A 13,426-nucleotide genomic window follows, 5' to 3' on the forward strand; every position below is an offset into this window, starting at 1 on the left:
TCCCAAAATGAATATCCATTTTTCATGCTGTTCATTATAATTTTGTGATACATAAATTCACTTGTAGCATTTCAAATGATTGATTTTAAATTTGTTATAATGTATTTAGACTGAATATTGTTTAATTTGAATATACATTATTTATGGGCCTTAAAGGAACACGCCAACTTCTTGGGACTTTATCTTATTCACCGTATCCCCCTGAGTTAGATAAGTCCACACATACCATTCTCATCTCCGTGTGTGCCATAACTCTGTCTGACGCACCCACCGCTAGCCTAGCTTAGCACAAAGACTGGAGGTAAATGGCTCCATCTAGCCTACTGCTCAATAAGTGACAAAATAACGGCAACATTTTCCTATTTACATGTTGTGATGTGTATAGTTACATCGTGTACTAAGACCAATGGAAAATTAAAAGTTGTGATTTTCTAGACCGATATGGCTAGGAACTATACTCTCATTCCTGTGTAATGATCAAGGAACTTTGTGCCATACCATGAGAGCAGCGGCGCAATGATATTACACAGCGCCTGAAAATAGTTCCCAGCACGCTCTCTGTGTAAGCAGGTTGTCACGTTGGTTATGTTGACGGAAGTTAGCCTATTTTCAGGCGCTGTGTAATATCATTGCACCTGCTGGACCCATGGTACGTAAATAGGAAAATGTTGGTGTTATTGTGTCACTTATTGAGCAGTAGGCTAGATGGAGCCATTTACCTCCAGTGTTTGTGCTAAGCTAGGCTAGCGGTGAGTGCGTCAGACAGAGTTATGGCACGCACAGAGATGAGAATGGTATGTATGGACTTATCTAACTCTGGGGGATACGGTGAACAAGCTAAAGTCACAAAAGTCGGCATGTTCCTTTAACATGACAATACTTATCAACTTATCAGTATAAGCAAGAATTTTAATATCAGTGCACCTTTTGTAGATAGATATATATTTATTTACATTACATTATAAATGTGTAGGGCATTACATTATGATAGTGTTACATTATGAAAGTGTTTAGCATTACATTATGATAGTGTTACATTATGAAAGTGTTTAGCATTAAGGTCCCAGGAGGTAATAACGGAGGGTAGGATGGCCCAATGGATGGCTAAACACTCCTTCACAATAGTGCTGTATCTAGTCTCTCTATTTAAGAGCTTTCGACTCAGATACAGCACCAACTGTTCCTCTCATCAGACCACCTGGGACAGGACTGCACCCAGCCCCGTCTGATCTGTCTGTCTGCAACAAATCAAAGTTAGGAGATTGCAAGAGCAGCCCGCCACATAAAACACTAGGTTCGAGCCTGTTGCTCCGTCCACTGAACCAGATCCAGTGCTCAGTGAGATCAGTCAGGCTACAATTGCAGCGGTCTTGTCAATTTGGGGATGCACCTGACCATGTCCTAAGTGGAAGCCGAGATACCGTATCTCCGCACGCCTAATTGCACACTTCCTCGGGATTGCCGTGAACCCCACATGCCTCAGCGATCTCTCAACAGAGTGCCGATGTTTCAGATGCCGCTGCCAATCGTTGCTGTTGATAATGATGTCATCCAGATTGTCAGCGGCATACACAATGTGGCCAGATGATTTTGTCCATGAGATGCTGAGAGGTAGCATAAGCCCCGAATGGGCCTTTGGAGCCATTGGATAAGCGTCGAACTTCGACGCAGCATTCACCATTCTGTTATCTACACCAAAACGGACTGAACAGTCAGAAACAATCGGGCTCACCCAGTCTCTGTGAGACTCTTCTATTACGCCTAACTGTAGCATTGCTTTTAACTCATCCTGTACCACCTTTTTCTTGTGTTCAGGTAAACAATAGGGTTGGCTGCGCGCCACCACCCCTGGGATCGTTTCGATATGGTGCTGTATATGGTCCGTGTGACCAGGCAGGTGCGAGAACACGTCTGCAAATTCTGCCTGCAACTTGGCTACATCGGTGAGCTGCACTGGCAAGAGGTGATCTCCCCGAGGACCAGCGCAAGCGAATTGACTGGGATAGCCGCTTCTGGTCCGAGATCTTCCTCTGTTGAAATGGCCGTTGGTAGCTCGACCGGTGTCACCTCATTCCAATTTTTTAGGTTGAGGTGATAAAGTTGACATACGCCGCCCCTGTCTGTTCGCTGTACCTCATAATCGAGATCCAGACTTGCCATGTAACCACAAAGGGTCCTTGCCACTTGGCAAGTATTTTAGAACTGAATGTTAGAAGTAATACAAGTACTTTTTCTCCCGGTGTAAATTCACATGGCCACATACCCCTGTCGCACAGCCGACTTTGTCCCATGCCTGGAGCAAATTCTCCATGGAGAGCCACCCCAACGTGTGGAGTTTTGCTCTGAGGTCCAGGACATGCTAAATTTCACAAGGGCTGTTTGAAGGCCCCTCCTCCCAAGCCTCTGTAATGACTTCAAGGGCTGCCATCCATAGAGAAGCTGAAATGGGGGAAATCCTGTTAAGGCTTGTGGAAACTCCTGCACCACAACAGCGGCTCGAGCTATTTATCCCCTGTTCTGGTGTCCTCTCTTTCAAATTTCCGAACCATGGATTTCAATGTGCAATTTAACTGTTTCACCAGTCTGTCCGTTTGTGGGTGATAGACACTGATGCAAATCGATATAATGCCCAAAAGTTTGTACAATTCACTTAATGTGCATGACATAAACACTGTGCATTGATCAGTGAGAATCTCTTTGGGGATACCCACCCGGGAGATAATACGAAACAGTGCGTCCACCACACTTTTTGCAGAGAATGGTGCGTAACGGCACCGCTACGTCCACCAGAACTAGTGCAAAACAATGGTCGATGAGGTCCATACCAATTCCCTCGAAGGGAGGATCCCATGACTGGTAATGGGCGCATTGGCACAAGAAATGTCTGGTGGGTTAACCAGCTGACATTCTCAACACAACAAAGCCACACACCACTGGTGGACATTCTCATGAATGCCTGGCCATAGAAATCGAGCTAGTTTCTTCCCTTCCCCGAAGGTTTTTGGTAATAAAAATTTGTTGATTTATTTTCTTTGGTCTGGGTGTCTTCCAATTTAGGTGGCATTAGCCCCACCCTCTATCTCGTTTCCTTTGAGTCTGTCTGTGACTGTCTCGGAACAACGTTCACACCCTTATGCCGAGTTTACACAGCACGATTTTATACCCGATTTTGACTCGCCTACAGGTTTTGCAAAATCTCAGACAAATGCTTGAGACAGAGTTGTCAGCGATTCTTCCTCTTGAAAATTCATGCAGTGTGAAACCCCCTGTCGCTGATCCATCGTACAGTGGGAACACAGCAGCAACTGAATGCTTCCCCAGATAGTCATGCAGTATCAAAATACAGTAACAGTAATCTGACTACTTTGAAAATCATGAAGTGTGAACTCGGCATTAGCAATGGCATCTCCCGTCAGTCTTAGCAATGGCTTCTCCCAGATGCCAAAGGTGGGAATTAACCACCACCTTTATTCTATTATTTTTCCCCCTAAATTGGTTACTAACAGGCCCCAGAGAGTAATCCACCACATCCCCAAGCACACACTGCACCTTAACCTCGCGGCTCATATCCAGTGCCCCTTGCTGCTTCAGGCTTTGATGAATGGAGGTTTGGTTACAGTCTGAATCCACCAAAGCCTGATATGGCAGGGCAGGGAGTCAGGGACCCAGATCAAAGTTCCCACCTTCATGATGGATCCAGGTCCCCGCATCTCCAGCAAGTCGACCCAGGCCTTCCCGTCACCCTGTTGGCAGAAAGATGGCCAAGAGACTGGCGGAGAGAGGGGAGAGGTGGATATGATGTTGAGGCGCCGGTGCTTTACGACATGCCCCCTAGTGTCCCAGGTCTGGAACCCTGGGGAATCTCAGAGGGCAGGCTGGAGGACGAGGGGGTGCGTTGCTCTGCGACCTGGGAATGGCGATATGATGAGCCCGAGAGGGAGGGGGAGGAAAAGAGGGAGAAGGGCTTGAGAAAGAGATATTAAGGTGGGGCTCGCCACCAGGTGATCCTCTGCCAGCTGAATGGCCTGGTTCAGCAATGTCAGGCAGTGGCACTGGACCCAATTGGCTGTCCCACATGGCAGCCGAGCAATGAATTGCTCTAGCACCACCAGGTCGATCACTTCCTCAACGTTGCAAGGACTGCAGGCCATTTATATCTAGTCTCTCCGCCAGTTACTAGAATTAGAGACAGGTGTTAGTCATCATGCACTTGACCTGCTTCTTACAGCTTGTCTCCGCAATCACTCTCCCGTTGCAGACTTCCCTTATGCCCCCTTCGCCACAGATAGTGTTCAATTATAAAAGTGTTGGGCATTACATTATGATATTACATTATGAAAGTGTTGGGCATTTCATTTTAATAGTCTTACATTATACAACTGTTGGGCATTACATTATGATTACATTATGAAAGTGTTGGTGGTTACACATGGCTGTTCTTCTGTGATGTCTCAGGTTTCTACACAGTGAAGTTTTTTGATGGAGTCATAAAGACAGTTAAGGGGATTAAGGTGAAGCCGTTCCGCAAGGAGGTGAGAATTGACTCTATTGACTCGATTTAAATATTTATGAAAGAAACCACTTTAATGAGTTGTTCTACATCTACAGAGGTCTGATGGCAAGACCAATCAGCAAGCTCGAAGGCGTGGGAATCAGAATGGGAAAGAATGGAAGACTAAGGAGAACAGCAGAAGCAATGGCTCAAGACACAGCACTTCTGACCAGGACGGAGAGAGCGGATCAGACGAGGATGAAGAAGACACCACAGTGATGGATGAGTCCAGAGATCTCCAGAATGGCGGAGAGAGTGAAAGCACAGCAACTAAGATAGTTGACGAATCAGAGCTGAGATCTGCTGAGCACAATGAAAAACAGCCAAGCGAAGAAGACAAGACAGAGACGCTTGAGAATGGAGAAGGAGAGAACCAACCAGAGGAGAAAGAGACGAATGGAGGACAGGAAGAGACCAAAGAACTTCAAAACGACATTGACAAGAACGAAGAGGACAAGAAAGAGAAGGAAGAAGTGTCAGATGAAAGTCCCAATCTGCCCAGAAGGACACGGAGCAGGATGGCAGATGGTGAGTTTGGTTTGGAGGAACATGCTGGTGTTACATTTGAATATTTGATTATGATTCAATTCCAAGAGCCAGATTCAGCCTCACACACACGCCAACAGACAACATTTGCTATGTAGCAAATAGAGAGAGACAGTATATGATGAGAAGACAAACCACTCAAATATAAATGAATGGGAGAAATTGTAATGCTCAATATGGCATCTGTAGGACAGGAAGTCCTGCATTTCATTTAAAAGAGCCAATTGCATCAATAGCTTGAATTAGCTGGAACAATGATACAAAAGCAACTTTGAACTTTTGAAGAGTTCTTAAAAACATTGATAAGAAGAAGAAGAAATATTTCCTAAGCAGCAATTCAGCATATTAGAATGATTTCTGAAATAGAATGTGACACTGAACACTGGAGTAATGATGCTGAAAATTCAGCATTACCATCACAGGAAAACATTTCATTTTAAAATGCATTCAAATCATAGTAAAATTTCACATTATTACTGTAGATAAATGCAGTCATTAATGTTTCAAAAACATTTTTAACAATCTTACCAAACTTTTGAACGGGAGTAGAAAATAACAGAGAAAATAACTGCCCCTTGGCGTTACCAATATGGTCGCTGAGTGAACTCCTTTAGGGAATATTACTGATGGTGATGCATTAACCATGTCAAGTGCAAGTAAGTAATTGTTGGCTGATTTACTCATGTATTTAGCTCAGGCTGATGATTCAAGTTCTTGGCTTGTGTCAATCACAGCAAAAGATGTGGAAAAGCCCAATGGTCCAGAACTGAGGAAGAGACGTGCATCAACAGGACAAATGCCACCGTCCAAAAGAAGCAGAGCCAATTCAAGCACAGGTTAGTTCTCTCTCTATCTCTTATCATAAGGGCTTTTGAACTGGATGAACGTTTTCATAGTTGTATATATTCGCGCAAATACTCTGGTTTTTGGTGTGTTCGAACCCCAGGAACTGGGAACGAGTTTAGCTATAGGAATGCCTTTTGGGGGCACTAAATTAGCTCCTACTTCAGAGTAGGGTTTAACCCAGCATAATAAGAACTACCAGTGACGTAAGTGTATGCTGATTGGCCGAACGCATGCCCTATGAAACATTGGCACCTGCCATTTTTAAAAAGCTGTTTAAACGCGTAGTTTACACACTATGAGGATTCCTACAGCCAGTGTCAATGCAAAATTTTGTTCTTGGCAGACCGCCCTGGTGGCTGGTTCCTCTAACTGAGTTCTTATAACTACCCAGTGCGAAAGCCCTTCATATTCTTCATTTTTGTTATTCTAGCTGTTGTACTTTATGCTAGTTGGAAATTAAACCATCTACCACCACATTGTGTCTCTGATCCCCTCATAGACAAAAACAGTCCATCTCAAATCAAACCGATTAAAACAGACTCTGTCCCAGAGACTTCAGAAAGTAAGGATGACCCAACCAGTCCTGCAGGAAATGCAGCCCCCACAGAAGAGGCAGGATCTACACCTGATCATGGTATACATCCTTCTGTGTTTCAGTTTGATAATCACAGGTGCTTGCTAAGACTGGCTGCATCGTTGTTACTATTTCTCATACTGAGTGTGAGTGATTTGAACATGGCAACCACAAGACAATATACAAAGTTTCACCAACAGGGCTTGGATTAAGCCAGGATTAGGCCTTAGCTCAATTATGGCATTTAAGTAGCTTTTATAAACATGTCTTAGAAAAAAAAAACATCACTGTTGTGCATCTTGAGACAAAGCAATGGCACTGGCATATTTTAATATATCCTAGTGCAAGTTGCTTTCAGTTAAAGCAGCTCAAACATGCATTTTAGTTTAAACGTTGTCGGTGAAACCGGGGTAAAGGTCTTATAACTCTCTTTGGTGTTGCGTAGTTATAACATATATTAATATTTGTGATAATTATTGTAAAAAGTCATAAATCATTTTTTGTTGTTGTAGTTTTGTAATAAATATTTAGTTATTGTGAAATATTATTACAATTTTAAGTAACTTTTCAATTTGAATATATTTTAAAATGTAATTTATACAACATTTTCTCCGGATTCTTTGATGAATATAAAATAAAAAACTGCATTAATTTGAAATAGAAATCTTCTGTAACGTTATAAATGTTTTTACTGCCACTTTTGTTCAATTTAATTTATCCTTGATGGATAAAACTAATAGTTAGAGAGTGAGAAGTAGTGTAGGGTGTATTGGTTGTAAAAAACAAAAACAAAAAAGGGCGATGCTCTGGCAAACAGCCACAACACCCTGCTATTGTAGGAGGGAATTTTTCTTCAGAATATGTACAAATGTGATTAATTAAACATGTATGCAGATATATGATGTGCTAACTGACACGTTGCTTTCTCAGCTGCAGCCCTCAAACGGCAAGTCCACCTTCCAACCACAAACAAGTACAGTAGAGAACCATGTGAGTACACAAACCCTCAGCTTCACTCTCTCTCACCAGTACAGTATAAAAAAAACCTATTGTTATGTGACCCCATTGCCCTTTTCCTCCCCAGTGTACAGGGTCATCAAAAACCAACCTCCTCCTATCCTGTCCATTGAGCTGGACCATAACCTGTTCAAATGCAAGATCGCAGGCTGCCTCAAGTCTTTCCGCAAAGCATCTCTGCTGCACTACCACATGAAGTACTATCACGCACAGAGCGACCCAAGCCCCCCTCGCTGCGTCCAGACGCGCTCCACAGAAAAACCGAACCACAGCCAGGAGACCCCTCGCAGGCGCCGCACTGTCTCGGCTTCCCACCGTTAGTGCACACTTTTGTCTATTTGCTGTTTGTTTGGGTTGATTTGTTCAGATTTGACCTCTTAATGTTTAAAACATATTTAAGGTGCCCATTTTATGCTCATATACAAGCTTATAATTTTATTTTTGGGGGTCTGCTAGAATACATTTACATGATTTAAAGTAAAAATATATATATATTCCCCTCATATTTTGCGCATTGCTGCAGCACCTCTTTTTACCCGCTGCCTGAAACGCTCTGTTTCTTTAAATCACGCCTTTCTGAAAAACTGTTCTGATTGGTCAACCATGAGAGCATGTCGGAAATGTAATGTCCTTTACCATAATTATGTTTCCATTCCTGAAGCTTAATGATGGAGTGAAACAGTTCTTGCCCCCTTTCAGCAGCAGAAAATAAGTATTTTTCCAGAAGCGTTTTTTTTTCCCATACATTTTTCCATAGGGATTTTAAAATAGTCTTTGTTAAAGAGTTATAACCCTAGCCAACCAGCTATGAGGTGAATCACAACACTGCAAACTTTGATTTGAAGCAAAAACGCTTTTGAAAATCGGATAACAAGACAAAGGTACAAGACTGTGTACTTAAAGGGATAGTTCACCCAAAAATGAAGTTTTTCCAAGTTGTTCCAAACCTATATGAATTTCTTTCTTCAGTTTTTTTCCCCCATACTATGAAAGTCAATGGGCCCATCAACTGTTTGGTTACCCATATTCAGAAAATATCATCTTATGTGTTCAGCAGAAGAAATGAATTCATACAGGTTTGTCACAACTTGAGTGAATAAATTATGACAGAATTAAAATTTTTGGGTGAACTATCCTTTTAACAGTTTTAGTGAGGGAAAGAACTGCAATCCCAGGATGCATTGCGAACCGCCTAATCGAATTAAAAATGATGTACATAGAAGTAAAGAGCATAGAGAGATCGACTTGATCACGTCATTCGCAGTGTTTCATGGGAGTGGGCGGAAAAAGCTGTTTTGGAAGGTTGCTTTTTTTTTCTCGACCTTTTTGTCTGTTAAGCATTATGGGCAATGTAGTTTTTCACCAGGAATTCCACTGTTACTATTATTTCACGATTACACGTTTATATTATTTAGGCTTAAAAATATGCTGAAATAACACAGGCTGAAGCTGAAGCTGAAGCAAATACCATAGATAGCTCACAGTAGGTCTGTCTTTAAAGGTTTATAAGTTATTGTCTAAAATCAATTTCCTTATGAAGAAAATGAGGTGTTTTTACTTCCAGAACCCAACTGTTATACTCGATTGAAAGTCCTTTCAATGTTGTACAAAAACAAAAATAGCATCTCTTTAAGATAGCTAAATCACTTACACAACTGTTCTTTGACAAAAGAAGCCTTATGTCACATGGTGTAGAAATACTACACACAAGCCATTTCAAGCAAGTGTTTATTGTTGAAGAGATTCACTCCCTTTGCCATGACTTTGTGCTTTTGTAAGTTTGCATATTGTTTACATGCACAAACTGTTATATTACACACTAAAGGAAAAAGCGTAATGGGTGCCCTTTAAATATCCCACAGATACTCCCTCCCCCCTGAGCGACAGTAAGTCGGGTCACACTCTGTCGCCCCCTGCTGTTGGAGGCATGCACCGGCAGCGCTCGGCCACACTGGGTGCAGAGAGGAGCAAAGAGAACCAACACTTCAACCGCTCGCTGCATGACGACAGAGACTGGGTTGCCAAGGAAACAGGTATTGGAGAGCATCGTGATCATTCCATCTATTTCTGTGAACATCACGCCGGTTCCTCTGCATATTTCCACAATCAGGCCATGGCAGTAACAGAGATTGATTTTTCTCCTCCGAAGGGGTGAAAGAACGGGAAAGGCTGAGAGAGAAGCGGCAGAGGGATTTCTTCCGCATCAAACTGAAGAAAAAGAAGAAGAAGAAAAGGAAGTCCAAGTCAGGTGAGACGGCAGTTTTAGTGCAGCGGTGGCTCTTTCTTTTTGGCTCTCTGCTGTCCCCTCTGTTTGTCTGCTATAGCTACAACTTTTCTCTAAATGGGCAGTTCCACTAAACTAAGCATGTCAAATTATTTTGGATCTGGCAATATATTCAAGCAACAGGATATGATGACTCGCTCTAGGGTTTCTGTTTTGAATGAATAATAAACTGTTATACACCATACACCACTGTTATACACCAATCAAGCATAACATTATGACCACTGACAGGTGAAGTGAATAACACTGATTATCTGTTTATCACGGCACCTGTTAGTGGGTGGGATATATTAGGCAGCAAGTCAACATTTTGTCCTCAAAGTTGATGTGTTAGAAGCAGGAAAAATGGTCAAGCACAAGGATTTGAGTGAGTTTGACAAGAGCAAAATTGTGATGGCTAGACGACTGGGTCAGAGCAAGTCCAAAACTGCAGTTTAGGGCTGTCAACGAATATTCTAAATTCAAATATATATTCGAATAGTTTTTAAAAAACGAATTTCGAAGGTGAAAATTAATATTCGAATAAATAAAAAAATGTGGGGGAAAAAACGCCCGCGGTAGTAGAGGCGTGGCTGTCTGCTTTGCGAGTGGGCGCGCTAGCGCGTGTACTTTGGCCCGTCTCCAGAGCGCGAGCCTCCGCTGACTGCGCGCGCTCCTCCCCAAACGGACGAGGCGTTTATATTTGACGCGCTCGCCGTTGTGCTTTTCTTTGAAACGACAGATGGCGACTCGGAGTAATTATTCTATAAACTATCAGGAAAAGCGTCGAGAAGTGGGCTAATGTACACGGGTGACGATATTTATTTTAGTACACTTCACCGAAAACCACACTACAAAAGAATCATGTAAAACAGATCAAAATAAACCTTGATATTACTTGTGACATGAGAACAAAATGTATGTAGAAATGTAACGTTATACAACTCAATTTATGATATCTAAATGTTTCCTAATTTCACTAAACACTTTAGTGAGTTTTCACTTAGTTTCGTGAACTTTTCTTTATTAAACGGGCTTTTTTATGCTTTTGTAGGCTCGTTTTGTAAATATAAGCAACTAATTTGTATGTGCAAACTGGACCAGCCTTACTTTGCATCGCCCGCCACAAGCTCTCTGTCTGCAACACGACAAGAGGCCATAACGGAGAAATTAATTTTGTTCATTTGTAAGGACATGAGAGCGATCAGTGTGGTGGATGGGGCTTCAGGGAGTTCTGTCAAGCAATGGAACCGAGGTACTGACTGAATAGATATTGCATGAATGAAGGATAAATGCACTGCTTCCACTGGTTTGATTATTTACCGTTTCATGTCAAGGAAAAGTTCCATGTTTACCACAGCACAGCTCACTCGGAGCGTTCAATAATATGCTTTAAAACTAAAATTAATATTTGTTTCAATCACTGAATGAAGCCTGCTATATTTGGAACAAGAGTCGCGACCTTAAATTGCTTGCACAAAACTCTTGATCAGCCTCAAAATGTGTTTGTTCATTTAAGCCGTTATGAGCAGAGAGCGTGAGGGCGAGAGAGAGAGAGAGAGAGAGAGAGAGAGAGAATGAGACAGCGAGAGAGAGAGTGAGGTCTGCGGTCTTTAGCCATTAGTTGATTGACTTGTTTTTGTGTAGGTAATATGTTGTCAAATATGTCTAAACTTAAATAGACTACCTATATAAGTAGTTATGTCTTTGTATTCATTTGTCCTGTTATTGACGTAATGCACGCGCATTACGTCAATAAATATTATTGCGTCGTCATTGATAAAACGCGTCATTGATAAAATGCGCAACCAGATGTTCGAATAGTTCGAATATTCATGCTTTTTTTAGAGGGAATATTCGAACGTCATTTTTGAGCAATTTTGACAGCCCTACTGCAGTTCTTGTGGGATGCTCCCGGTCTGCAGTGGTCAGTGTCTATCAAAAGTGCTCCAAGGAAGGAACAGTGGTGAAATAAATCCCTTTTTAAATGGACAAATGAATAGCCATATTTAAAACTGCTTATTAAGTTAATGTTTTAAATGTGGTTAAATAAAAATAATACATTAATAAATCATTTTAAATGCACATTTAAAATGGCATTTTAACAAATATTTGGCAGTTGCTTTTCTTTGTTGTTTTTTCAAATGCTTTTCTGTCCATTTGTCAATTAAGTTAAAAATGCCATTGTTTTAAGAGGCGCTTCCTCTCCCGTGTGCCACTCAAAGTACAGTAGATGTAAGGTGATGTACAAATTGTCTTTTAAATGAAATAAACACAAATTGTATCCAATATTTACTCAATTACTACATTTTGAAAACAGAAATTCTCTATCATTTTGTATCTGCACAGGGACACCAAATCTATGTGTCATTCGTCTTAAGTTATTAATAGACTCTGAAAGTGCACAGCCACCCACAAAAGGAACGTTTCAGTTGCCGGTCCCTAGCGTCAAATACTCATCGAATCAGATCTACAAGCCGCCTCGTCGGTGAGGAACTGCTCGGTCTGTGTTTAACCCTGTGTGGCGTCTGCTCTTCCTCCTCTGACAGACTGTTACAGCACTGAGGAGAGCATTGGCCTAAAGTCTTTCCCCTGCAATCTGAATTCGGCCCACAAATTGCCCCTCTCCCTCACACACCGATCCTACACGGGACACTGCCCTGAAAAGATGCTCAGCCAGGGTGGGTACCAGAGAACGCAGGTCCTCCGAACTCACAGCTGCCTGCTTTGTGTTCTTCTCCTGCCTTGTTGTCTTTCACTAGCTGTCCAGTGTCTTCGTTTCATCAGATGTGTTTAGTCACTGCCGCTATGTAGATCTATCTCTCTAGACTTCTTTATAACGTGCGTGTGAGTGTGTGTGTGTGTGTGTGTGCATGTGTGATTAGAGTAGCTGATAATCTTGCATGTAAGACTGTAGTATAAAAAAGGAGATAAAATCATGTGCTTAACTGTGTGGTCCTTGTTTCCACCAGGTGAAGACAGCAGCAGTGATTTGTCTTCAGACAGTCCTGTATGGAGTGAGGATGAATCTGACGCCGCGCTGGATCTGAACATGCCCCTCTCGGAGCAGGGTGTGGAAACGATCTCTCACGGCTCTGAGATCGTGCGCTGTATTTGTGAAGTGCAGGAGGAGAACGACTTCATGATACAGGTGAATACCACCCTCTGAACTCCACCAGACAAGACCACAAGCCTCTGACTTTTTTTTTTAAAGTAACACATTACATAGAAAAAGTGGTCTTTTATTTGATTGATTTATTTAGCACTTTTTGGATTTTGGATTTTACACTCCAATTCTCCATTGCTATGGTTATCACTGTCAATCGGATTCAATCACGCATTTAAATGCGATTGTCAGTCCAGAAACTTTGCAATATGTAGTTAGCAGCTTGAAAAATCTCTTAAAGGAACACGCCGACTTTTTGGGACTTGATCTTATTCACCGTATCCCCCAGAGTTAGATAAGTCCATACATATCATTCTCATCTCCGTGCGTGCCATAACTATGTCTGACGCACCCACCGCTAGCCTAGCTTAGCACAAAGACTGGAGGTAAATGGCTCCATCTAGCCTACTGCTCAATAAGTGACAGAGTTATGGCACGCACGGAGATAAGAATGGGATGTGT

At 42.1% G+C, this 13,426-nt stretch overlaps 1 protein-coding gene across 4 annotated transcripts in view; it reads left to right on the forward strand.

The window, feature by feature from the left end:
- Positions 1 to 13,426, forward strand: part of phf20b (PHD finger protein 20, b) — a 33,084-nt gene that overhangs the window by 12,850 nt on the left and 6,808 nt on the right. Inside the window, exons 5-14 of one of the 4 annotated variants that reach the window (XM_079801878.1) lie at positions 4,456 to 4,532; positions 4,609 to 5,080; positions 5,791 to 5,934; positions 6,444 to 6,578; positions 7,449 to 7,508; positions 7,603 to 7,851; positions 9,398 to 9,568; positions 9,685 to 9,783; positions 12,348 to 12,479; positions 12,771 to 12,949. In XM_079801878.1, the coding sequence (XP_079658004.1) occupies positions 4,456 to 4,532; positions 4,609 to 5,080; positions 5,791 to 5,934; positions 6,444 to 6,578; positions 7,449 to 7,508; positions 7,603 to 7,851; positions 9,398 to 9,568; positions 9,685 to 9,783; positions 12,348 to 12,479; positions 12,771 to 12,949 (1,718 nt within the window). The remainder of the gene's footprint in view (positions 1 to 4,455; positions 4,533 to 4,608; positions 5,081 to 5,790; positions 5,935 to 6,443; positions 6,579 to 7,448; positions 7,509 to 7,602; positions 7,852 to 9,397; positions 9,569 to 9,684; positions 9,784 to 12,347; positions 12,480 to 12,770; positions 12,950 to 13,426) is intronic. The other 3 variants (XM_079801879.1, XM_079801880.1, XM_079801881.1) reach the window with 3 other exon arrangements.

Source organism: Gobio gobio, assembly GCF_949357685.1.
Source record: "Gobio gobio genome assembly, chromosome: 21".
In the NCBI taxonomy this organism is placed as follows: domain Eukaryota; kingdom Metazoa; phylum Chordata; class Actinopteri; order Cypriniformes; family Gobionidae; genus Gobio; species Gobio gobio.